Genomic DNA, 27,810 nt, shown 5'->3' on the forward strand with positions numbered 1-27,810 from the left:
TGCACATAACACCATAACCTCCCCCCAATGGAATAAATGTGCTTTTTTTGCTCACCATCTATACTGGAGTGATCCGGTGTTACTCAATAAAACCGCAGCACTACAATATAGATAGTGATCCAAAGTCCCAAATGAGTCCAAAATCAGAAATTTACCGTGCATACCATCCACACTCAATATATGATAATGAGCGTGCATAGCATGCAGGCTCAAAACATGATAATGAGAGTGCATAGCATGCATGCTCAATACCTGATATTGAGCATCCATAGCATGCACACTCAATACATAATAATAAACATGAATATTTTGAGCGTGCATAGCCTGCATGTTCAATACATGATATTGAGCATGCATAGCATGCACAGTAAGTATATGATATTGAGCATGCATAGCATACACACTCAATACATGATAATGAGCGTGCATAGCATGCAGGCTCAATACATTGTAATGAAAGTGTGTAGCATGTATGTGTAGCATACATTGAGCATCCATAGGATGCATACTCAATACATAATAATGAACGTTAATATATGAGTGTGCATAGCCTGCATGCTCAATACATTATATTGAGCATGCATAGCATACACACTCAATACATGATAATGAACGTGAATATATGAGCGTGCATAGCATGCATGCTCAATACATGTTATTGAGCATGCATAGCATCCACAGTCAATACATGATATTGAGCATGCATAGCATGCACAATCAATACATGATATTGAGCGTGCATGGCATAAACACTCAATACATGATAATGAGCATGCATAGCATGCAGGCTCAATACATCGTAATGAAAGTGTGTAGCATGCATGCTCAATAAATGATATTTTGCATGCATAGCATGCACACTCAATACATAATTAACATGAATATTTTGAGCGTGCATAGCCTGCATGTTCAATACATGATATTGAGCATGCAAAGCATACACAATCAATACATGATAATGAGCATGCATAGCATACATTTTCAATAAATGATATTGAGCATGCATAGCATACACACTCAAAAATGATATTGAGCATGCATAGCATACAGGCTCAATACATCATAATGAGAGTGCATAGCATGGATGCTCAATATATAATAATGAACATGAATATATGAGCGTGCATAGCATGCACAGTCAATACATGATATTGAGCATGCATAGCATACACACTCAATACATGATAATGAATGTGAATATATGAGCGTGCATAGCATGCATGCTCAATACATGTTATTGAGCATGCATAGCATCCACAGTCAATACATGATATTGAGCGTGCATAGCATGCACAATCAATACATGATATTGAGCGTGCATGGCATAAACACTCAATACATGATAATGAGCATGCATAGCATGCAGGCTCAATACATCATAATGAAAGTGTGTAGCATGCATGTTCAATATATTACATTGAGCATCCATAGGATGCATACTCAATACATAATAATGAACGTTAATATATGAGTGTGCATAGCATGCATGCTCAATACATGATATTGAACATGTATATCCTACACACTCAATACATTATAATGAGCGTGCATAGCATGCAGGCTCAATACATCATAATGAGAGTGCATAGCATGCACACTCAATACATAATAATTAGCGTGCTTATCTGATCAATACCTGATGTTGAGCGTGCATAGCCTGCACAGTCAGTACATGATAATGAGCCTGCATAGCTGAGTGTGCATAACATGCACACTCAATACATGATAATGAGTTTGCTTAGCTGAGCGTGCATAGCATGCAGGCTCAAAATATGATATTGAGCAGCCCTAGCTTGCTGTCGCTATAAATACAATGTGCAGAGTATTATTAAACCTTGTATAATTGATTATTGTACTGAAAAAGGATGATAGCCACTAACATGTTATCTCAACAAGACCAAAACCAAGTAATGGAGAATTTTGCTTTAGGCTATTACATACTCTATTAATCTATTTACTAAAGGCAACTAGATATTCATATGCTGCAGAGGAGGAAAGGGATGAAGAATATAATCCTGAAGAATCTTCTGATGAGGTAATTAATATTCTTTATTATTTATATATATATATATATATATATAATTTTTTTAATACTTATTATTATATTAATTCACTTTTTTTTTTTTTTAAATAGGAAGATTATAGTATTCAACAGGAGACGTAAAGTGACAGTGAGGAGGAAACAGCTGCAACAATACATGAAATAACGCCGGTAAGCATATCAACAAGCTACACTTGAAGATCATTTGAACACTGTAATTGAACCCACACCAGGGTCTAACCTACACATTACTAACAGCGCCCTGATGTTTAGCTTTCTACCCCGTTTGACAAAAGATCTCCATAGACCACAATGGGCAAAAATAAAAAATAATAATAATGTTTTAGATCTAGCCCATTCATTCCTATCCACCAAAAATAGACCCTGGAGGCTGACTTCCAGTACCCTGCTGTTTAGCTTCCTACTTCATTTGACACAGGATCTCCATAGACCACAATGGGAAATTGAATTCAATGGGCAAAAAATCTCAATATTATAGATCTAGCCCATTCATTCCTATACACCAACAATAAACCCTGGAGGCTGACTTCATACTCAGCCTCCAATGGTATTTTGACTAAACAAACCTCAAATGTTTAATGGGTTAATTTGTTGGTGTATAGGAATGAATGGGCTAGATCAGTGTTGTTCAAACAGTGGCCCTCCAGATGTCGCAAAACTACAACTCACTCACAGTCCAGGCATGCTGGGGGTTTTAGTTTTGCAACATCTGGAGGGCCACAGTTTGAAGACCACTTGGCTACATCTATCTTCTACAATCTTCACTATCACCAATCTCTTCTTTCTCCTGCCCTAATCTAGCAGCCAAACATTACCATGACACCCTAAAGTCTACCCTGGATCAAATGGCACCCTCTAAAACACGAATCTCCCAACACAGACGGCAGCAACCCTGGCACACGCTAACAACCTGCTTTCTCAGGCGATGCTCTAGGTGTGCTGAACGTCTCTGGAGGAAAACTAAGACTTCTTCAGACTATCTGCACTATAAATTCATGCTTAAATCCTATTACTCCGCTCTTCACCTCGCCAAACAAACATATTTTACCTCCCTCATCTCCTCTCTGTCTAACAACCCAAAACACCTTTTTGACACGTTCAACTCTCTCCTTCGGCCTAAAGTACAGACCCCAATCACTGATCTCTGTGCTGAAGACCTGGCCAAATACTTCAAAACTAAAATCGATGAAATTCGTGATGAAATCCTCTCTCAGTCCCCTAAAAGTTCTGATCCAATTCCCAGCCACGTCTCCTCTTCATTACAGGCTCAAAAACTGAGAGTGATGGAGGATGAGGTTTCCAAGCTCCTCTCCTCCGCCCGCCCCACTACCTGCTCTAGTGACCCCATGCCTTTACACCTCATCCAGTCTCTCTCTCCTGCTATCAGCTGTCACCTAACTAAAATCTTTAACCTCTCCCTCTCTTCTGGGGTCTTTCCCTCCTCCTTCAAACACTCTATCATAACCCCACTATTGAAAAAACCATCTCTGGACCCTTCCTGTGCAGCCAACTATCGACCCGTCTCAAATCTCCCCTTTATCTCCAAACTCCTGGAATGCTTGGTCTACTCCCGCCTTATCCGCTATCTCTCCGAGAACTCTCTCCTTGACCCCTTACAGTCTGGTTTCCGCTCCATTCACTCCATTCACAGAAACGGCCCTAACCAAAGTCACTGACGATCTTCTGATGGCCAAATCAAATGGCAATTTCTCTTTACTGATTCTCTTGGACCTGTCTGCGGCTTTTGACACTGTGAATCATCAACTCCTCCTCAGTAGTCTCCGCTCCATCGGTCTCAAGGACTCGGCTCTCGCCTGGTTTTCTTCCTATCTCTCTGGCCGCTTCTTTAGCGTCTCGTTTTCTGGCTCTACTTCTTCTCCTCTTCCCCTTGCTGTCGGGGTTCCCCAGGGATCGGTCCTAAGTCCTCTACTCTTTTCACTCTACACATCCCCGATTGGAAAAACAGTCAGTGGATTTGGTTTCCAGTACCACCTCTACGCTGATGACACCCAACTTTATACCTCCTCCTCCAACATCACCCCTGCACTCCTACAGAATACCAGTGACTGTCTCTCTGCCGTCTCAGACATCATGTCCTCTTTATATCTGAAACTAAATCTTTCTAAAACAGAACTTCTTGTCTTTTCTCCATCAACTGATACTGTACCTAACCCTGACATTTCCATCTCGGCATGTGGTACTACCATAACTCCCGGGCAGCAGGCTCGCTGTCTTGGAGTTATACTTGACTCTGATCTGTCTTTCACTCCCCATATTCAGTCTCTTTCACGTTCTTGTCACCTGCATCTAAAAAACATTTCCAGAATCCGCCCGTTTCTCATTACTGAAACTGCTAAAACTCTCATTATTGCTTTGATTCACTCCCGTCTCGACTACTGTAACTCTTTACTAATAGGCCTTCCTTTCTCCAAACTCTCTCCTCTTCAGTCCATCCTTAATGCCGCAGCCAGACTCATCTCCTCTCCAGCCGCTACACCGACGACTCCTCCCTGTGCCAGTCACTACACTGGTTAACAATTCAGTCCAGAATACAGTACAAAATCCTCAGTCTCACACACAAAGCTCTCCACAATGCTGCACCTCCCTACATCTCCTCTCTCATCTCCGTCTACCATCCTACACTTTCTCTCCGATCTGCTAATGATCTCACACTAACATCTTATATAATCCGAACTTCTCACTCCCGTCTACAAGACTTCACTCATGCTGCACCGGTTCTCTTGAATGCTATCCCCAAATCCCTCAGACTCAACAACAACATCCATAGTTTCAAACGTGGCCTAAAAACACATCTCTTCAGACAGGCCTACAAGTAGTCTCTAATTGGCCTCAACATATCCTCAACATATCCCCAACATATCCTCAACATATCCCCACACCTCTTGTTTGAATAGTTATTGTGTAATTTTATGTCTGATACTTGTCTTTGTTTGTACCCCATAATTGTAAGCGCTGTGGAATCTGTATGCGCTATATAAATAAATAAATAAATAAAATAAATAAATCTATAACATAGTGATTTTTTGTCTATTTAAATCCAAGGGCCCATTGTGGTCTATGGCGATATTGTGGTAAACTTGTAAGAAAGCTGAACAGCAGTGTCCTGTTAGTAATGTGTATGGGAGACCCTGGTGTGGGTTCAATTCCTCTGTTGATATAGAGGGAGATTTATCAAAACCTGTCCAGAGGAAAAGTTTCTGAGTTGCCCATTGCAACCAATCAGATTGCTTCTTTCATTTTTCAGAGGCCTTTAAAAAAATGAAAGAAGCAATCCAATTGGTTGCTATGGGCAACTGCACAACTCTTCCTCTACACTGGTTTTGATGAATCTCCCCCATAGAGTTCTGTGATTATACTCATATTAGTTTGAACTTTTGTGAACTAGGTCAATTGAATACAACACATTACCTCCTTTTTCAATTAACCTAGTTGCCCATTTATGGTATCCAATCAACCTAGTTTCCACGGTTCAAAGTATCAATTGACCTATATCTGTCAAACCTAATTAAAGAATAATCACACAACTTGAGCTGAACCCAGGAATTGAACCCACACCAGGGTCTCCCATACATATTACTACCAGTACCCATCTGTTTAGTTTCCTACTTCATTTGACACAGGATCTCCATAGACCACAATGGGCCATTGAATTCAATGGGCAAAAAAATCTCAATGTTATAGATCTAGCCCATTCATTCCTATACACCAACAATAGACCATGGAGGCTGACTTCATACTCACCAAAATGATAATGTTTAATGGGTTAATTTATTCCTAAATTTCTGTACTTTCCTATTTTGTCTGTAGCTTGATGCATTGGACAAACATTTTAGCAGGAACTGGTGGGTTTGGATAAAACAGTCCCCCATAGGGCTACTGTAAGTGGTCCCCAAAATTTTTTGTGACACCCCTATGTCCATTTAATATATTGTTCAAGAGGATTACATTTTTTTATTGTATACAATTTTTTATCTTTTTGTATTCATTTTTAGAAACGAAAAGCTCTTCTGGAAAGACTAAGAAAAAAGGCAAAACTACATGGCGAGCTACATGAGCACTCTTTCCAAAACGATCCAGAGTGGCCAAGCATCAATGACATCCCAGGTGACATAGTTACATAGTTGCATAGTTACATAGTTAGTACGGTCGAAAAAAGACATATGTCCATCAAGTTCAACCAGGGAATTAAGGGGTAGGGGTGTGGCGCGATATTGGGGAAGGGATGGGATTTTATATTTCTTCATAAGCATTAATGTTATTTTGTTCCAGGAATGTATCTAATCCTGTTTTAAAGCTGTTAATTGTTCCTGCTGTGACCAGTTCCTGAGGTAGACCGTTCCATAAATTCACAGTCCTCACAGTAAAGAAGGCGTGTCGCCCCTTGAGACTAAACTTTTTCTTCTCCAGTGCCCCCTCGTCCTTTGGGGGGTTTAACCTGGAACAGTTTTTCTCCATATTTTTTGTATGGGCCATTAATATACTTATATACGTTTATCATATCCCCCCTTAAACGTCTCTTCTCAAGACTAAACAATTGTAACTCCTTTAATCGCTCCTCATAGCTAAGATGATCCATGCCCCATATTAGTTTAGTCGCGCGTCTCTGCACCCTTTCCAACTCCGCAGTGTCCCTTTTATGGACAGGTGCCCAAAACTGAACAGCATATTCCAGGTGAGGCCGTACCAATGCTTTATAAAGGGGGAGTATTATGTCCCTGTTCCTTGAGTCCATGCCTCTTTTGATACATGACAATATCCTGCCGGCTCTGGAAGCAGCAGCCTGACATTGCATGCTATTCTGTAGTCTGTGATCTACAAGTACACCCAGATCCTTCTCTACCAGTGACTCTGCCAGTTTAATCCCCCCTAAAACATACGACGCATGCAGGTTATTAGTACCCAGATGCATAACTTTACATTTATCCACATTGAACCACATTGAACTATAATGATCCAAGAATTGGGAATACACATTGGTGCAAGTGCCAAAATTGCAAAATTATGCCAACAAGAGATGAGAGCATCTGCTGCCAGGAGGAGGATATTCTTAATCCCCACTTTGATAAAGGACTAACTTGTATTCTACAACACGAGGAGTTATCCATCCACTGAACTTTTTTCTTTAAATCTCAAGTTGACTAAGTGCCAAAGAATTGTTAAAAAATCGCAATAGGTAATAATATTGTATTGTATATTAATTTTTATATCTTTTTTAGAAACATTTTTTTTATGTTTTTAAATATTACTCTCTTTTTTTGACCTTTTCATAAAACTTGAAAAATTAAAAATGTGCATATCAGCATTTCTCTGTGTTTACATGAACATAATTGCAGTTGCTATTACAATTCATTTTATTTTTTTTTTATTTTTTTGTGTGCAAATAATTTACCAATCTCAAAGTACATTTACACAAACTTTAGCGTATACGGCTGGGGGAGATTTTTTGTGTGCAAATAATTTACCAATCTCAAAGTACATTTACACAAACTTTAGCGTATACGGCTGGGGGAGATAAAACCGGGGGATCACGTATCCCTGCCATATGCTACCATATGTTAATTCCTTTCTATGAGCCGACCGGAGTGAAATGCCGATTCTGGTTGGCTCATTTTTGCCCTGTATGCGCTTTTTCCACAGACCTAAAGCCATAGTCGACCATGGTTTTACTTCACCTTTTTAGGTACGGTTGAAAGTGCATACGGGACAAAAATGAGCCAACCTCATTGAGGATCACTCCGGTCGGCTCATTGAAATGATTTACCATACGGCAGGGATACGGTAGCACATGGTTTTAGCTCCACCACAGCCTTATGAACTCATGTAAGTGTAACAACATGATGTAGGTCTTTATAAGTCTTCCCCCACGATTGTGAAATTTGAATCTAAATCCACATATCTGTAAATTATTCATAATTTTTACACTATTTTAATCTTATTTTATTTGTAGGGTTATTCGCAAGTCCGCCTATAGATCCTACTCTTGTTTTGCGCATGGAATCCTTGGGCCTAAACGACGAAAGCCAATACCATCATGTGTTGTCAATTTTATTAGGTCTGAATTTCCAGATCCTGATGGGCAATATATTGGATTCCACTGGCCTGATGAATACCCAGCAAGTGACATGGCTGCTGATGTTTGATTCACTATGACACTTACTTTCTGCACTTTTCATGTTACTACAGTTTTACATTGCACTTTTATTGTTTACAATTTTTTTATGTTTATTTATCTTGTTATTTATATTATATTAATTAGTTATTTACATTTTTATGGTGGTTATTTTATTTTGTCTATTTTAATCTGTCTACACCAGTCATTTCCTAAACGTGGTCCCTCGGCACACTGCTATTCCATTTGACACTTCCCATTGTTGGAGTTTATTTTTCCGTTGATTTTTTTATTTCCAGCCCTGGCATGCTCGCTGATGACTGACGGCGCAGGGTGGAAGGGAAGCCTGCGTGCGAACTGCGCACAGTGTCCCACTCCCCCTTGCGGCCCAGTGAGGCAAAAATGGAGCCATGGTGAAGAAGCTGTAATACCTACGGTGCCACCGTCACTGCGGTGTCACCCAGGTCACCCTCTACCCACCCCAACTGTCAACCCTCCCCCCCCCCGTCCACACCCGTGTCACCATGTTCATCCTCCTGTCCTCACTGTCACACATGTTCCCCCTCCCCGTCAATCATGTCTACCCCCTATTCACATCTGTCACCCATGTACACTCCTCTACACCCCTGTTACCCAATTACACCCCTCTGTTACCCATGTACACTCCTCTACACCCCTCTATAAACCATGTACACTCCTCTACACCCCTCTATAAACCATGTACACTCCTCTACACCCCTCTATAAACCATGTACACTCCTCTACACCCCTCTATAAACCATATACACTCCTCTACACCCCTCTGTCCCCCATGTACACCCCTCTGTTACCCATGTACACTCATCTACACCCCTCTGTTGCCCACGTAAAATAATTGCGGATCCTAATGTGTTTGTTTTGCATGTTTAACAGTGAAGAATTGTGTGTGGAATAAATAGTCAAGATGGCAACAATTCAAAGTAGAGAAGATATTATTTGTCAGTTGCTATATAAAGCAGAAATTTTAAATACATACCAACTGAAAAATAGATAATCCATACTCCTTGTATCTCGGCCAGCTGCAGCACCTGGTGTATGAGATAACCCCCGGTTTTCTATAAAATTTTACCTTGTTTAAAGGTAGTCTTATATGGCATATAAAAAAAATATTAATTCCTTAGAAACTGAATATTTTTGATTTACGTTTTTTTTTTAACAATTGATGATTAAAATTTATTTTCTGTAATGAAAACATTTCACAAAAACAAGTAGTAATAATATTTTTAAATAAACAACACTATAATAATAAACCATTAATAAAAAAAAGTATTTTTTACTCATGAAAATATACATGAATATGCATGTTAAACAATATAGCACATAAACAAGTATATAGCACATAACAAACAAGTAAAAAATTAAAATCTTGAGTGGTGTTTTTCAACCATTGATTGTTTGTCTGGTTTTTCAATTGGTGCTATATTAGAAGGCATTGTTGACCGGCGAGAGGTCCAGTCTATGGAAATGTTTCCATCGGCAAGTCCCATTACATCCTGCATGATTTTCGAGACGAATTCCTGAGTGGTTGGCTCATACACTGATCGTACAAACCACTCTTTCCGGGCTTTTGAATAGGCAAGATTGTACCTCGGTGTGCCTAAAGGTCCGCTAGTTTCAGTCTCTCTTGTAACAACTGCTTGCACTCTATTCACATTATAATTATGGTCAAGAGCAGCAAGCTGTGTTCGAGCATACACCCCATCTGTACTAAAATGAAGTCTTTTAGGCCTGTATTTTGTTAGTGAACTATGAAACACTTCCAGATCTCCAGTGTGACAAAAGTTGCTAAGATGTCTAAGGTCTTTTTGTAGTCTTGTATCCATGACAATTTTTCCAAGTTCAACATAACAGGCACTTTGTTTTTTAACCATTTTCGGGTGGACTGAATGTCCTCAGGGAGTTGGTCATGATGACAAGATGATTCCTGACCATTATGATCCTTCCAAAAATGAACGTTGGTGACATGGTACAAGACAGAGTTCCATCTGTTTACAAGTTCATCTGGATTGCATTCACAAGTATTAGAACTCCACCATAAATGATTTTTAATTGGTCCTATCCATTCTGCTAAATCTTGGCAGTTTTTAGTTTTTTTTTTGCTGACGGCAAGTAGCTTTTTTCCAATAGATTTAGCTAAGTGCCAGACATCAAACTGGTGACCAATTGTTTTATATTCCTCACACAGCATTTTTCTGATGGATACGTGCCGGTCAGTGCAAATGATGTCTATGTCCACTTTATTTTGCAGTAGAAATTCCAAGGCATTCTTGCACGCTATTTTTTCAAGGGCAACAGAGGATAAACCAATACCGATTTGTTGAATGTTGAAATTCAATATTTTGTTAGTTTCTACATCCATCAATGTGTATATGCAATATTTTGCACTGTGCCCGGGTGAATCACATTGTCCATCTCCAGCAACACATACTGCATGTTGTGATATTTTTTCCATTTCTAATTTTTGATTAATTGTCCAAGAATTTTCAATTGCAGGAAATATATATATTTTTTGGATACGGTAGTAAGTAGCCTGGCTAATTTCCAAAATATTAAATATTTTTAGGAACTGTTGGATTTTGATGTAAGTGTTTCCACTAGTAATGATAGCAGTAGCTAACTGTAAATTTCCAAATGGTTTCTTTCCCAATCGGGGCTGGCTCTGCCATATGCGTTTTAAATGTTTGGCCTCGCATTCAGCAAAGACTGAAATATATGATCCCTTTGTTTTTTTATACACTCTTAGTATTTTTTTGTTGCAGGGTGGATTAGAGGTACAAGGCATCTTGTATAGTAATGTGTCCAAACAGCTTTCATAAACTATGAATTTTCTTTCTTCATGATGTGGTACATTTACATTTACAAATTTTTCACTCAGCACATGCTGACTGTCCTCTTCTTCGTAGTCTTCATCATCTGAATGAACTGAGTCTCCCTCATCATCACTTGAACTACTTTCATTTGTTGAGACTGGAGTTGTGATTGTTGATAAACTTTTATCTACTTCTAAAACAGATATAGGGGCATGCAGAGTAGATTCCTCCACAATAACAGTGACTTCAGGGTCTTCAATAGGTTGTATAGGTGAAATTGTCAATTCGGATAAAAGCGTGGCAGATAGTAGTTCGTGTCTAGCTCTACAACTTTCTTGAAACTCAGGTACACTGTTAAGAGTTGCTGATCCAGTTGGTCCTATATTTTTTTTCGGAGTCGAAAATATTACACTGGCACCTTGCAATGGCTCCGAAGGCAGGTTTCCAAATACCAAGCTTTGTCTTGATTTTTTTTTTCTCAAGATTTTTTTTTTAACCAGTCTTCTGCATTGTATTTTTATAGAGAAAGTTGTAGGTTTTACTTGTATACACTGATTTCCGGTTCCCCAATTCCTGTCAAATATAGTTGCTGCTTCCTTTTTCGTTATCTCTGAGGCTTGTGGCTCCGTTTCAGTTGGGTTAACATGAGGTACAATATTTCGGCAGGTTGGGCACATTTCCCCTGGCTTTAAACCATTAAGCTACGTCTTCATCCAATCTTTTCCTCTTTTGAGGATTCAGGATTTCAGCCTCAACTGCCTCGGCAGCTTGAACTTGTATATCCCGTGTAGGGAAAATACTAGGAACGGCAAAGGGGGTGAGCCTCTGTTTTCCTGTATTTGGATTAAAGGTATAGTCAGTAGTTTTAAAATGGGCTGAGCAGAGCCGATAATTGTTCGTTTTAGAGAGATGAATGTGGTCAACCAGTTCATCAATTTTGGGAAACTCTTGATCTGTAGCCAATAGCCATGCCATGATACGATCCCTCTCTCTTGGGAAGGAATGCATGATGATATTATGGTCGCCTTTTACGCTCCTTGACTTGCAACCGTTGACAATGCAGCCCGGCATTTTCTAAAGAAGAAAATGGAATAATGGATTTTAAAATAAATACTAAATATGTCTATATAAAAATATTAAAATTACATTATGTTTCTATTTTCTAGGAGAACATTTGAAAAATAATATTTATTGAAAAAGCACCATTCAAATAATAAATACAAGATTAATATGTTAGTTCACTAGTACAGTAATGTAACTCCTTCCAAAATTTTACAAAGCTTTCTAAATAATTTTAGTGCGGGAGCATTACATTATTGAGCTGAGGCATAAGATAGTATCCACTATAATCTAAGAATGGTGCAGAATCACGTGGAATAAAATAGTGTCCATTAGTGGAAGATGTTCCCTATTGTGAATAGAGGCTAAAAAAATCTTTATAAATTATAGAGTAGTGTCATGTACTAAATGAAGATTGTAATTAACTATAAAACCCTTAAATACAGTAGAATATCTGAGAGCCTTTTAGTAATCTACTAAAACCACCCCCCATATGATTTTAACCACTGTGCCATATTATTTCACCTTGATCCGCCACTATGTCTACTACTAATTTTCACCCTACTATTTCATTGCCCCTTTATTACCTCTGTGTGGCATGAAGAGGAAATACATTTATGTATCTAAAGGTTGTTGGGTTGCCCAAAGCAAACAATCATATAGCTTTTTTGATGAAAGAAGCGATCTGAACGGTTGCCATGGGACACTCTTCAGCTTCACATCAGGACAAGTTGTTCTAAAATCACCCACACTATATTTATGTATTACATAACTTTATGTAAAATTTTTATGCAAACCTGAAAAGCGGCTCTGATAAGTAGTAGACAATAAAGCAAAAGAAAAGAGCTGTTGATGAGTCTTCTGAAAAAAATCAAAAAAGGATAATGTCACATTGACACACAGAACTAAACATCATTTTATTACTTAGATTTTTGATCTATGTTGCCCAGCTTTTAAAAAATTTAACACATAGACACCATAGGTGAACTAAGCCTAAATAGACAAAATTTATAACACAACAAATGACAACTTATCACAAGTTAACCCTACTAATCGCTTTTGAAAATGGGGATGTGGCTTCCATAAATGTGTGTAGCCTAGGACTGCACACACCAATACCAAAATATTATACACATAGTAGTACACGCAATTACGAAGCCATTACCGTCTCACTTGAGAACTGAGAGCACGCTCCACTGATCACAACATCACCGCTGTCCAGCCAAATCGTGGCATTGGTCCCTGAACCTAGTCCAATAACACCACCATCTGCATTTTCCAGCAAGAGGCACATACTGGCAAACCTTCATTCCGCTTGAAACTTGGTTAATATTGTAACAGCACTGCAAGGGTAAAAGAGTTCCACAGCGGAGGACTCAAGTAAAGCAGTGCGCCCCTGAATAACTCAGTACTCACCCCCACCCTACTAAATATCACTCATACAGCAGGGCTGTGACGACAGGGTATATTGGGCAGAAAATAGAGGGACTCCAGCACAGCTACTAAAGTCATTTTTACGTTTTATTTCGACTACATTGGCACAGTGATGTCCGTGCCAGCTACATGTAATGCTAAGACATTGATTATAACAAAAAAAATTTTTTATGTACATTTAGTTTATATTACATAATACAATTATGTATGTATTATTAAATGCCAACCTGTATAGCTGTTCTGTAGAGTAGTCAACAATAAACACAAATAAGATAGCTGTAGATAAGTCTTCTGAAAAATGAAAAGGAAAATGTCACATTGACATACAGACCAATACATCATTTTCCTAATTATGGTTTTGATCTATGTATCAGAACTTGTTCCAAATTGAATGCATAGACACCTTATGGTGAACATTAGAGATGAGCAAACTTACAGTAAATTCGATTCGTCACAAACTTCTCGGCTCGGCAGTTGATGACTTTTCCTGCGTAAATTAGTTCAGCCTTCAGGTGCTCCGGTGGGCTGGAAAAGGTGGATACAGTCCTAGGAAAGAGTCTTCTAGGACTGTATCCACCTTTTCCAGCCCACTGGAGCACCTGAAAGCTGAACTAATTTATTGAGGAAAAGTCATCAACTGCCGAGCCGAGAAGTTCGTGACGAATCGAATTTACTGTAAGTTCGCTCATCTCTAGTGAACATAGGTTAAAGCATAAATATTGACACAATTGACGCCACAACAGATGACCACTCATCATAAGTAGTATAGCATCTGGTGTCCATTTTTTCAAGACAGTGGACAGGGCAACGCATAAAGATGTGTTACCCTGTCAGGTGCCCTCTCAGATGTCCAACCATCCTGCCTCAAAATTGATGTCCTGCAAAGTTTCCCTCTGGCGTGATTTGCGGGTAAAATCATGCAAGAACTGATACCAATCTTTTCTTTTTGACAGTTCACATTCATCAAGAATCTAAATTTAATGCCAGATGGGTGGACATGATGGAGGGCTTATGACAGGGTAACACAACTTTCTGCTTTCACCTGTCCGTTGGCAAGAAACAATGGACGTATGAGTCAATACAATTTATGCCAAGTTTTCATAAGTTATTCAATCAGTTGTGTCAATATTTAGGGTGAGACCAGCTATGCAGGATACCTGATATATGTGAACCACACCATATAGCGCCACCTCTACCCTGTTAATATGTATTTTGAATACCATGTTACACAATTAAATTATTATGTTTTATTTTCAAGTTCATTAATTGTGAGGAATACAATTTTGCATTCTGTTGCCTATGTAGCTGGCTCTCCTTTATTTTGGTATAAAAACAATAAAATGGAGGGGAGTGCTTATTTCTCTAAAATTTTATAATTTTTTTTTTATTAATTTATATTATACGGTTTAGTAGTGGAACCAATCGTATAGATGTAGTCCATTACAAACGCAGGGATTAGCGTTTGTGCCAAAAAATAAATAACCAGGAAGCGGTAACCTCCAATTATTACCAAGTTCACAACCTAAAACGAGGTACCGGGAAGAGCCGGTACCAACAGGCCCAGAGCGTCCAAAATGGTGATCCTGGGCCTAGTTGTTAACAGGCTGGTGTTTTTTAGTCTGGGGAGGGCCAGTAACAATGGTCCTCGTCCACTCTGGTAATGTCAGGCTCTTGCTGTTTGTTTGCTATCTGGCAGAGACTGAAAAAATGGTGACACACACGTTGTTTGTCAAAAATAATTACCAAGATGGGGAAAAAAAAAAACGTGTGCAGTTCACCATATTTTCATTCTCAGCCAGATACCAACCAAACAGCAACAGCCTGACGTTACCAGGGTGGGTGAGGACCATTGTTACTGGCCCTCCCCAGCCTAAATAATGCCAGCCTGTTACCACCTAGGCCCAGTAGCGCCATTTTTGAATCTCCAACCCTGTTGGTACCGGCTCTTCCTAGCACCCCTGTGGCGGTGGGTACCAGGGTAATAATGGGGGGGATAGCGCTAGCTGGTTTTGGCGCTAAAGCTAAGCCCTGACTTAGTAATGGATTCTGTTTACAAGACAGTTTCCACTACTAAGCCTTATAATGTAAATTTATTACACAAAAATAAAAAATTACAACACGTTTTATAAAAATTTTATTGAAAGAAGCACTACCACACAAGCTGTCAAAATATTTTTTTGAATTTACAACAAAATAAACGTAGTCCATCAGACAGAGTTGTAGCCCTTCACACGTATCTGAAATAAAAACTTAAAAAAAAGTTACTACATGCATGGCACTCACCCCTGTGGAGAACGTTTTTTTAATGTGGATGCTCCAACTTTTGATAAAAAAACAACCCCCATTTCCTGTGTGGGAATGATGGGAGTTGTAAATTAAAAAACATGTTGAGCCTAAAGATTTGCAACAGCAGAAGGCAACCCTTATCATGGGAGTTGTTGTTTAGAAACAGTTATTCATGTGTCTACTAAAATTACTGATGATGAATATAATGAAGTATATGTTTATTGGTCTCAAGAATGTTTTTATCATGTCAGTAAGCAATACATACACACACACATATATATATCTCTATGGATATATATATATATATATATATATATATATATGGGTATATATATATGGGTGTGTATGTGTTAGCACACTTTTTAAGGATAGTTACTGGTCATATTTTATCCGTTTTAATACAGGTTTTTTTTATGAGGAGGAATGGGTGGTTTAAAACTGTTTTAAGCTGCCCTTATGCTTTTAATCTTCCCCAACAATACAAGATTTTAGAGAAAATTTTCAACCTGTACAACTTTAACGGAAAAAGTATGAATGAAATAACTAATAGCAAAAAACTGTTAAGTATAAAGCCTGATGGGCTGTGTTTGTGCGAGGGGCGGAAGTAATTATCTCTCCCTGCACTTCCAGGTGGGGCTCATTGGGAACAGGTGGGGGTGTGTGTATATAACTTCCCCCTCGCCTACAGGGGCAGAGCACGTGTCGTTTGTGGAATCTCTGCTTCCTGTGGCAGGCTGGTGTTTGAATCTCCCACAAAAATCTTCAGAGCTGCTGCTCACGGTGCGGAGGCCTCGCTGATCATGGGTCTGGGGTGGTGCAGGTGCGGCATCCTGGCAGCTCCGCTGGCTGTCTTATCTGGGGATGCTGTCTCACTCTGATTATAAGGTAATATTGGGCAGGTATGGTTCTGGCTGGCTCTGCCCGCAGCGGTAGTGGGGGCCAGGAGCGGCAAGCAGGTGAGTTAAATCGGTGCTGGGGGTGGTGCGGCCTCAGCATTTCGCGCAGCCCGCTAGCTGCCTCATGGCGACATGTGGACCGCCCGCCACCCACACAACTACAATTGTCTATGCCCTTGGGACAGGTTGCGGCAGCTGCCCAGTCCTCGTTAGGCGGTCCTGTCAGCTTGTCTGCTATCGTTAATCTAAAGTATAGTGTAATGCTCTGCGGAGGGTTGTTTCAATATAAAGTTTGCTGTATACAGTGTGGTGCAATGCTCTGCAAAGAGTCGTTTCAATATAACTTTTGCTGTGTGGTGCGGTGCTCTGCGGGGTATACGGTGCCCTTGCAGTATACGGTACAGTGTAATCCTCTGCAAAGGGTCTCGTTACAATATAACATGTACTGTATAACGGTATAGTGCAGTGCTCTGCAGATGGTCTCGTTACAATATAGTATACATGATATACAGTTATGGTGCAATAATCTGCAGATGGTCTCGTTACAATATAGTATACATGATATATAGTTAAGGTGCAATGCTCTGCAGATGGTCTCATTACAATATAGTATTCATGATATACAGCTATGGTGCTATGCTCTGCAGATGGCCTTGTTACAATATAATATATACTATATACAGTATAGTGCTATACTCTGCAGATGGTCTCATTATAAACAAACTTTATACAGTTAGTGCAATGCTCTGCAGATGGGATGGTTTCAATACCACATATTATATAGGGCATAGTGCAATGCTCTGCAGAGGGTCGTTACAGTTAGCATGTCCAGTGTGGTGCAGTGCTCTGCGAAGGGTCTCGTTGCAACACAGGGTGGCATTTACTGTTTGGTGTGGTGCAATACTCTGCAGAGGATCACGTTGCAGAGTAGCATATGCTGTGTGTGGTGATAAAGTGCTCTGTAGACTGTCTTGTTTCAATATAGTATATAGTAGGGTGCAATGCTCTGTAGAGATATAACATAGGCTACATCCAAATAAATCATAGTATACACAGTGTTATTTGCACGATCATGGTATCCATACGATTCATACGCTTGGTTTATTATGGGCATACACGCATTACTGGTACAAGGTGCACACGAGTAGAGCATCTTCACGGTTTGATAACTCCATGAGTTTCTTATTGTCCGTACTCTCATGGTTAATTCATACGCTTATGGCACACTGCTCGTACGCGCTTAGTATGTATACAGTTTCATGTGCTAATATCATTATATACGGTACATATACTCACTGACGATACATTCACAGCATTTATACTGGGCAAACTCGTTTATGCTGTTCACCTCATGGTTATTCTCTCACTCACTGGTGTTTTACACGCTCCACAAACTTGGCATTAATGCTGTTCACATATTCTTGGCATGTTCACGGTCTTACGTTCTTTCTACCATGTTACGTTCATGGCAATCAAACACCTCGTAATTATCACTGGTTCATACGCTCAAAGTATCATTCGGTTCATATGTTAATGGTATTTCATACTGGTTACGGCAGTATACTGCCTATAGCAATTATACGGTTCATACACTCATGGCAGTTATAGTGGTCACACTCTCACGGTTCTTAAGTTGTTCACATGTTCACCGCAGGGTTCATACAGTTCATACGCTCATGGCGGTTGTATTGGTTGCACGGTCATGGTTTTGTTGTTCACGCGTTCACCGCATTCATACACGCAGGTTTTATACGCTCATGGCAGTTACATTGGTCACACGGTTATGGTTTTGTTGTTCACACGTTCATCGCATTCATACACGCAGGGTTCATACGCTCATGGCAGTTATATTGGTTACACGGTCATTGTTTTGTTGTTCACACGTTCATCGCATTCATACATGCCTAGTTCATACGCTCATGGCAGTTATATGGGTTACACGGTCATGGTTTTGTTGTTCACGCGTTCACCGCATTCATACACGCAGGTTTCATACGCTCATGGCAGTTACATCGGTCACACGGTTATGGTTTAGTTGTTCACACGTTCATCGCATTCATACACGCAGGGTTCATACGCTCATGGCAGTTATATTGGTTACACGGTCATTGTTTTGTTGTTCACACGTTCATCGCATTCATACATGCCTAGTTCATACGCTCATGGCAGTTATATTGGTTACACGGTCATTGTTTTGTTGTTCACACGTTCACCGCATTCATACATGCAGGGTTCATACACTCATGGCAGTTATATTGGTTACACGGTCATGGTTTTGTTGTTCACATGTTCACCGCATTCATACACGCAGGTTTCCTATGGTTCTCACACATAGTGACATGCTGTTTCGTGCAGTTGTGGCCACGCGCTCATAGCATGTTCACAGCATTATACTGCTCATAGTACTCATACCTCATAGCGTCATACCACATATTAATTCGTAGCACATATGCTCGACGCTTATACTGCACATGTACTTGTAGCGTTTATACTGCACATACACATGGCCTACATCAGGCACATATGCTCTTAGCATTGATATCGCAAGTATACTCATAGCATTATACTGCTCATAGTATCATATCACTATACGCTCATAGCATTTATACCACATACACGCTCGTTGTATTCATACCACAGACATGTTCACGTCATGTATATTGCACATAGAATTGTAGCAATACACTACACGGACATTCGTAGCATTCATTCTGTACATACGATGGTAGTAATTATTATGCTGACACGTTGTAGTACTTATTCTGCGTACATGTAGCATTCATTCTGTTATGTTATCTGCACTAACATCCATAGCGTTTACTGTACATGGGTAATGGTATTTATTCTGCATGTTCATCCATAGCGTCTACACTACACACATGCTCCTGTAGCTTTTACTGTACGTATGTTTATAGCATTCATTCTGTGTATTCGTGCATAGTCTTTTATACGGAAAGTTCACTCAGGTTTGTCAGGATGTAGCCCTATTGCCTGAATCCTCTTCAGGTTAAGGGGTCAATGTCGGTTGCTACTGACTTGTTCAGAGCAATCGCATTGTTGTTTATTGTCATGTTCTCAGGTCAGATACAACCTCCTCTGTTGTATTTCACGACTAAGTTATCAGTCAGTTATAGAACACATATTCAACTATCCGGCACAGGTACTCGTTCAAGGGTGGTCATCATTTTAGTGGCACTAATCGGCTGTTCAATACCCGGTCACCTGACTCGTTCCTTCAGGGGTTGAATCGCGGTTGTTACTGACTCACATTCAGAGCAACCAATTTCAGGAATAGTCACAATGTTAACCTGTTGCCTGACTCCTCTTCAGGTTAAGGGGTAATGTCGGTTGCTACTGACTCGTATTCAGAGCAATTTTGTCGTTGGTGTATTTGTTATGACCTGACACGTTTTCAGGTCAGATACAACCTCGTCTGTTGTATTTCTAGATTATGTTATTTCGTTATAGTACACAGATTCAACTCTCTGGCATAGTTGCACGTTACGCTCATAGTCTGGTTACGTTCATAGCTTTATTTTGTTGTACTGCACATGGGTAATAGTTTTTCTGCATTTCCATCCTTAGAGTCTACACTACACATATGCTCCCGTAGCTTTACTGTACTCATGCTCATAGCTTTCATACTGCATATTCGTGCATAATGTTTATACGGAAAGGTTATACAGCTTTGTTAGGATGTTGCCCTATTTGCCTGACTCCTTCAGCTTAAGGAGTTAATGTCGGTTGCTACCGACAAATTTTCAGAGCAATTACATTGTGGTTCATTGTCACGACCTGAGACGTTCTCAGGACAGATACAGCCTCCTCCGTGGTATTTCATGACCACGTTATCAGTTACTTATAGTAGACATATTCAACTATCCGGCATAGTTGCACGTTGTCTATCTTTTTAGATATATGTTTACACTTTATTTTCTAGGCATGTATGAGGTACTCATAATGATGTTAGAGCATAAATTCATAACGTTCCTTACGTTTTCACGGTACTTACGCTCCCAGCTTGTGTATGATACATGCACCAGTACACAGCATTTGTTGCATACTACCATAGTTGTATGCGGGTAGGTTATGTGCATTCGTTCCTAGTGTTGAATAGCAGTTGCACCTCTGGCTGTACATATATTTACAAGACACGATTACAGTATTCATATGGTGCTTACATTCATTGCAGATATATCGAGCACATATTCTTAAACCTCCTACGTCTGCAGGGGGGGATGCACCACATAGGTTATTGTTAGACATGTCTCAGAGCAATAACATATTAAGTAGCGACTTGTAGTTGGGTATACTGTTAGCAGGTTATGCCGCACATACGGTTAACATGTTTCATGTGGTGCACACAGGGGAGGTAGATCCTTTGCTTAGGGTATTGGACACAATTGGTCATTTTTGTTACTGACACGCCTTCAGAACAACACGCCAGCTTCATACAGGTATCTTGTCATGAATACTCATGATGTTACCCTGTTGCCTGACTCCTCTTCAGGTTAAAAGGGGTAATGCCAGTTGCTACTGACTCGTTTTCAGAGCAATTTTGTCGTGTTATATTTGTTATGACCTGACACGTTTTCAGGTCAGATACAACCTCGTCTGTTGTATTTCTCGATGACGTTATAATTTCGTTATAGTACACAGATTCAACTATCTGGCATAATTGCACGTTCTCTTTTAAGGAGGGCCAGCATTTAGTTGCAGATATATTCTGCATTTAATACACAGTTTCATGACTCATTTCTTTAGGATCGGGGATTGAATCATGGTTGCTGCTGTCTCATTTCAGAGCAATTGATTTGACATGGTTATGTAGGTAATCTGACACGTTTCAGATAGTATACAATTTCAATATGGCATTTCACACTTACGTATTTGAGAAAAAAAAAGTGGTTTACAAAGACCTGTGACGTTTACAGGCTCGATGGTTCCGCGGGGACCTGTGACGGGTTCAGGCACGACGGTGTCACAAAGACCTGTCAGGTCTACAGACATGATGGTTCATCTAAACACTGGTCACGTCTACAGATACGTTGCTCTCGCAGGGAGCTGTCATCTGCAATGGGTCATCACTTCCAAGTCCAGTTGGGTCAGTACAGTGGCTAGTTAGGTATGTCTGTTACAGTCTCAATCAGGTAAGGTGCCTTCGTGAACCTTGTCATGCGACATGACCCACAAGATCTATCACGTAGATAGGTATTTCTTGTCATTTACCTGTCAGTTTAGTTTTTGCCTCTTAAATAGCAGGGGATTGGTGCTTGTCAGACCTGCCATGAAGTTAGCCTTTCCGTGTCCATTTGAAGTAATGTCACAAGTAGGGATGGTGATAGGTATAGTTCAGTTAGTATTTGGCAGGGAAGGTTATTCTCAGGTTGATTCTTTACAGATGGACGTTACTACCACGGTTTCAAAGGTATGGTTACCACCTCTAGTAGTCACTAGTTGGTCAGGGCTACTCTTTCAGCACATTAGGTATAGTCTACTTCGGGTATGTGAAGATTGATGCTGGATGTAGGATGTTTTATTTCAGGAATTGTATTCATCCTAGCATGGTTGCTTTTTTCCCTCTATAGGCGTGCCCTCATTGCGCGGTTATGGCACAACTCAGACCGCTATGCTAGGGTAAGATCTTGTATAGGTATGTAGGCAATCTTTCCTGTCACTAGTACACGTATGGAGCCCCGATCACAAGTATAAAGCCTGATGGGCTGTGTTTGTGCGAGGGGCGGAAGTAATTATCGCTCCCTGCACTTCCAGGTGGGGCTCATTGGGAACAGGTGGGGGCGTGTGTATATAACTTCCCCCTCTCCTACAGGGGCGGAGCACGTGTAGTTTGTGGAACCCTCCCAACCCTCCCTTATCTTATTCCTTCACTATAGTGCATGCCCTCTATAGGCGTGCCCTCATTGCGCGGTTATGGCACAACTCAGACCGCTATGCTAGGGTAAGATCTTGTATAGGTATGTAGGCAATCTTTCCTGTCACTAGTACACGTATGGAGCCCCGATCACAAAATATATTAAAGAAAGTGGTTTTATTGCCCCTGTGAATAATTTTAATGGAGAGAAATGCAGGAAAATATGGAAGATGGCAAATATGATTTATCTTTTTAATTCACAGAAAGATCTGGCCTGAAGCTGCATACACGAGTGTCTTCCATGCCGGGCATTCCAGCACCGAAGAAGGATGGCCAACACTGCAGTATGCTCGAGGGAGGGCTGCCAGGAACCCGAGACCGTGTACCACCTTTTCTGGACTTGTTTTTATGCAAAAAGGATATGGACTAAAATACTCCCTCTGGTGAAGAAGATAACAGAAATAAAGGACTTAAACTCTGCAGCTGTTTTTTATGGATGTCTGGAATGCCCAATACGGACTCAAGAGATAATGGCATGGAAGATCATAAACTATGTTAAAGCAGCTCTATGGAATGCCAGAAACATTTTACTTTTTAAACATGAGATTTTATCTGTGAATGATGTTTTAGCTCTTTGTAGTAGTGATATGTACCAGTACTTTTTATTAGACAAGAATTATTATCCTTTATTAGCTAGAAAATGGTATTTTAATGAATGGAACGCCCTTTTGTAAAGCCACCAAGTGCCCATTTTAAGTGTATTATGATTGTATTTATGTGAACTTTTATTGTTATATGTGATTTTATTATCAAAATTTGTTTTTATTGAAAAAATTATATTTAAAAATCGTAATGCACTTTGTAAAATTTTATGAATTCTAAATAAAAAGATACCCCTCAGGGGTAGCCAAGTTAAAAAAAAAAATCTGTTCTTATCAGTTTAATATCTGATACGTCCCCTATCTGGGGACCATATATTAAATGGATTTTTGAGAATGGGGGACGATTTCGAAGCTTGCTTCCGTCGCCCTATGCATTGACCCAATATGGCAGTATCTTCGGGTACAGTGCACCACCCCCTTACAGGGTTAAAAAGAAAGATTCCTACTTTCATTGCTACCTGCTTGCTGGCTAGCCAGCTAGCCAGCCCTGTGGGCCTTGCTGCTGCTGCAGCCAAAAAACAAAAGGTGGTGCTGCTGCTGCTTGTGTCTGGCCGCTGTTGGAGCGTCCAGGCACAGGACTTCTGCTGCTGCTGACTAAATGGCCTCCTTAATTGGATCATCTGAGCAGCCAGCACACCTGTGCAGGTAGGGCATGACATGATAGGTAGCTGCCTTATAGCAGGTGGGTGCTGAATGTTCCTAATTGACATAACATGGGGGGTCTCCTGGCTGTTCACACAGGTGTGTCATTGCTGTACATTGACCATGCATTGCTTCTGTGGTATTGCAAAGGCAAAGACAAATGCTTCCAGCCATCCATTGCACTAATGGATTGGTCATCAGCTGGCTGTCTATGTCCCGCATCAATATAGACCAAAGTACAGAGGGTTAGGCTATGCTATTGTGCACCTACCTAATGCATCAGAAGGTGCGAGGCCCTTGCTAAATTCTGTGCACAGACTTTGAGATCTATGCTTTAGACTGTATCTAAACCTGCTCCAACATGGACTGACATTCTGACCTACTTTCAGCCGATGCGACTTGTCTGTCGCTGAACAGTCGCTTTTTATGTATTCAGCACCTATGTATAATGTTGTAAAAATGCTCTAGAAGCTAAAGTCGCAGAAATGTCACACATATTTGGCCTGCAACTTTCTGTGCGACAAATTCAGACAGGAAAAATCAGTATAAATCCTTAGAAAATTATCCCCCAGTGTCTCCATCTGCTGGCGGTATTGAATAAGCATTGCTGCACTGATAGGGTATGCATTAGACGAAAAAAAAGAAGAAAAAGAAGAATAATACGCTGAGAAAAGAGGCGAAAAGGAGAAAAACGTGAAAAAACTTGAAAAAAAAGTAAGAAAAGGGAAAAAAAGGTGGAATTGGGTTTAAAAGTCATTTCGGCGGAGAAATATATAATACGCACACACACACATATATATATAAACGTATTCTCCGTTGAGATATTGCAGCCGCTGCTGTGTCCAGGCCCAGGAGCCTTAGCACTGTGCTGTGATGTCACTCAATACCACTGACATCACTAGGTGTAAACAACATCTCACCTTTGCTGTGTATGTGACTATGGAGCTGGTTGGTGATGTCGTCTATTATGGCCTTCATAGAAGCAACAGGAGATTGTTGCATCCATCTAGAACCCTTAGAACTACAGTGCTATGATGTCACTCACTTCCACAGGCCTTGCAGAGTGTAAACAACAACAACCCAGCTTTGTTGTGTATGTAACCATAGGGATTGTGATGTCGCCTAGAACCTTCACAGCAGCGACAGCTTTATGAGGAACATCAGCACTGCTCTGCCTGAGCAGAACAATCACCGCCATAGGTTGTCAAATAACCCGGATTTAACCCACACAAGTAAGTCCAATAGGGTGCAGGCATGTCCTCTATGCTTACAGCTTCCCATGGGTGTTGGTTTGATACCGTTTGGGGACAGCCAAGGAGGCATCTGCAGGCAACAAAGGTAGGTGTGTGCTTGTGTGTGTGTTTCCTATGCAGATCCTAAGCCCAGTGTCACATGCAAGTAGGAGGAGTAAGAAGGGTTCCTGGCAAATCCGGGTTATGGATTGCATTTAAAAAGGCCCCGTGGGAGTGCAATGGGCCCCTGTCTTGCTGCTTAGCAATAATGGTATGGGTTTAGGTTCTGCTGTGTGTACTGGTGGTTGACTGCCCCCCAGCCCAGAGTGTGCATGGGAAATTGTCTGGCAGCCTCCCTTCCAGCAAGCAGTGATAGTGCCCATGAAGGGGACCTTGTTGGGCCCGCCCCTTTCACGGTTATCGCTTCTCGGCCTTTTGGCTAAGATCAAGTGTAGTACCTGGCAGGGGAGATACCATGATCGCTACGGTCTGAAGAACTCCAAGCATTGTGGTAGAGATTTTGCGTAGTACGATTGCAGTACTTTTCGTTCTTACTAGAACCGCATTCCTCTAGAGCATACCACCTGAAGATTGTCTCCTGCCTGCCTCGGAACATCTGAAGAAGGAGAAGATCTTGAAGACTGCAGCTCCGGAAGAAGCCGACGAAGAACCTGGAAGAAGGGAATCGGCGGTGAATTCCGGAACAGCGGCGAAGACGAAGGCGGCGCAGAATCTTTTTGAAGAAACTCGCTGCCTCTGGAGAAGGATTTGCATAGCTCCTCCCACCGGGAACGGATCTGCATAGCTCCTCCCACCCGGGAAAGAAGACTTTGCGAAGCCTCTCTCCACAAGGAAGCGGAAAAGAGCCTGCTGGAAGAAGCCATGGCCTCAACCAGCAAGTCCACCCAGGAGGCTGCAGGGCAAGGCCTGGAGGTCCAGCCCCAACCACAGCAAGCTTCAACCTCCACCATGGCAAAGCAGAAGGGCGGCAGAATTCCCAACCTGGAAGCTCCAATCCTGGAGCCCTGGATGAGGCAGACTGTTGCCTTGAAGCTCAAGCCCGTGGACGGAAGGGTGCCGGACATGTCCCACGACGTGTTCTGCAAGAAGATGCTGGCGGATCAAGGCTTCCCCACGGCTGACACCCTGGGAATAGCAACCTTCTTTTCGGGAATCTTCTACATCACCTTTGCCACCATTGGGACCTGTAGAAGATACTGGGAGGTGGTGAAAGCGGCGAGTCCCGAATCCCCTTTCTCTCGCTTTGTGGGCAACTGCCTTATTCAAAGAGAGGAGAGGCGGGTGACGGTCTCAATGCGGAACCCACACACCCCAGGCACGGACATCTCGACCTTCCTGAAGCGCTTCTGCACCGTGGTGAGGGAGCCCACCCGCATCCTGAACTCACTCGGATACTGGACCTGCAAGTGGTCTGTGGTCGTCAGACTCAACAAGAACCCTGCTTCTCCAGACGGACTACAGCACCTGCCAACGACATTTTCCTTGGGCAACTCCACAGGACTTATCTTCTACCCGGACATGCCGCAGACCTGCAGGAGATGTGGCAAGATGGGCCACGAGGGCAAGGACTGTACGGAGGATGCCTGCAGGTATTGCCGTGTGACAGGTCACACGACCAAGGACTGCCCCAAGAGCAAGACCTGCAACCTCTGCGGACTGGCAGCCCACAGCTACAAGGACTGCCCCCAGAGGGAGAGAACATGGGCATCTGTGGCAGCGAGAGCACCAAAGCCAGCCCCAGCTCCGGAGCCAGCACCACGGATGGCCAAGCCGACCAAGGAGGGTAAGAAGGCGAAAGCCACCACCCCTGCCCCGTCCCGTCCCTCCCCTGCCCCCCCCCACCCCATCCCGTCCCACCCCTGCCCCATCCCGTCCCACCCCTGCCCCATCCTGTCCCATCCCTGCCCCTCCTGCCCCGTCCTCCCCTGCCCGGGCACTCTCTCCTGCCCCCCGCCCCACTCCTGGAAGTTGAATTGTGCCCTGTTGGAGCAGAGGGAGGTCATGGAGGAACTTAGGGATGCGTACCTTGTATGGCGAAATGACAAATGTCTGTTCAAGTGCATCAGCGATTGGTGGGAATATGTTAAAGTCGAATTCCGTTGTTTCTTTCAGGCAAAAGGCAGACAACAGGCGTGTGCGAAGAAGTGGGACTTCAGGAAACTGCAGCGCGAGCTGCGGTCCCTGCAGGACCTGCTCCAGTGTGGCTGGGACGTCAGGGAGGAGCTGGAGGAGACCAAAAAGAGCTTGAAAAGGCACTTTGAGGAGGAATCCAAGCAAATCGTCTTTCGTTCCAAGGTGGAGAACCTGGAGAAGGGTGAGAAATGTAACTTTCTTTTTCAGGAAGCTCCATGCCGGCCACACGCCCCTGACTGAGCTACGAGATGAGACCGGACACATGAGGAGCGGCAAGGAGGAAGTGATGGGGGTCGTCCACGACTTCTACAGCAACCTCTACGCCCCCAAGTCATCCGACCCCGAAGCCGCCGAGAGGTTCCTGTCAGGTGTCACTAACGTTGTTGATCCCGCAGGTGCGGCTGCTATGGACGATCCCTTGACGGTGGGGGAGCTGCTCTCTGCCGCTAAATCCTTTAAGCCCGGCAGGACCCCGGGCAGTGACGGTCTCCCGGCCGAGCTCTACGTAGCGCTGGGTGACCTGATCTGTCCG

At 41.8% G+C, this 27,810-nt stretch overlaps 1 protein-coding gene, 1 long non-coding RNA gene, 1 other non-coding gene and 1 pseudogene across 15 annotated transcripts in view; 3 read left to right on the forward strand and 1 right to left on the reverse strand.

Annotated features, from left to right (window-relative positions):
- The window catches only part of LOC130295454 (uncharacterized), a 61,546-nt gene extending 36,274 nt beyond the window's left edge, over nt 1–25,272 (forward strand). The window contains exons 2-5 of one of the 2 annotated variants that reach the window (XR_008848833.1): nt 1,964–2,035; nt 2,135–2,212; nt 6,076–6,187; nt 22,852–25,272. This is a non-coding gene — a long non-coding RNA (uncharacterized LOC130295454). Of the gene's footprint in view, nt 1–1,963; nt 2,036–2,134; nt 2,213–6,075; nt 6,188–8,030; nt 11,538–22,851 lie in introns of those variants that run through there. The other variant, XR_008848832.1, reaches the window with a different exon arrangement.
- The window catches only part of LOC130295447 (uncharacterized), a 181,540-nt gene continuing 163,190 nt past the window's right edge, over nt 9,461–27,810 (reverse strand). For 8 of the 12 annotated variants that reach the window (XM_056546217.1, XM_056546226.1, XM_056546220.1 and 5 more), the window contains 2 exons: nt 13,762–13,825; nt 9,461–12,961 (listed from right to left, as the gene is read on the reverse strand). In XM_056546217.1, coding sequence (XP_056402192.1) covers nt 9,970–11,718 — 1,749 coding nt within the window. In that variant the 5' untranslated portion in view covers nt 11,719–12,961; nt 13,762–13,825 and the 3' untranslated portion in view covers nt 9,461–9,969. The remainder of the gene's footprint in view (nt 12,962–13,761; nt 13,826–27,810) is intronic. The other 4 variants (XM_056546218.1, XM_056546228.1, XM_056546225.1 and 1 more) reach the window with 4 other exon arrangements.
- On the forward strand, nt 23,479–23,666 carry LOC130296149 (U2 spliceosomal RNA). Its single transcript, XR_008849140.1, has one exon. It is a non-coding gene; the product is annotated as a U2 spliceosomal RNA (small nuclear RNA).
- LOC130296087 (U2 spliceosomal RNA) lies at nt 25,544–25,690 on the forward strand (annotated as a pseudogene).

This window comes from Hyla sarda, chromosome 11, assembly GCF_029499605.1.
Source record: "Hyla sarda isolate aHylSar1 chromosome 11, aHylSar1.hap1, whole genome shotgun sequence".
In the NCBI taxonomy this organism is placed as follows: Eukaryota; Metazoa; Chordata; class Amphibia; order Anura; family Hylidae; genus Hyla; species Hyla sarda.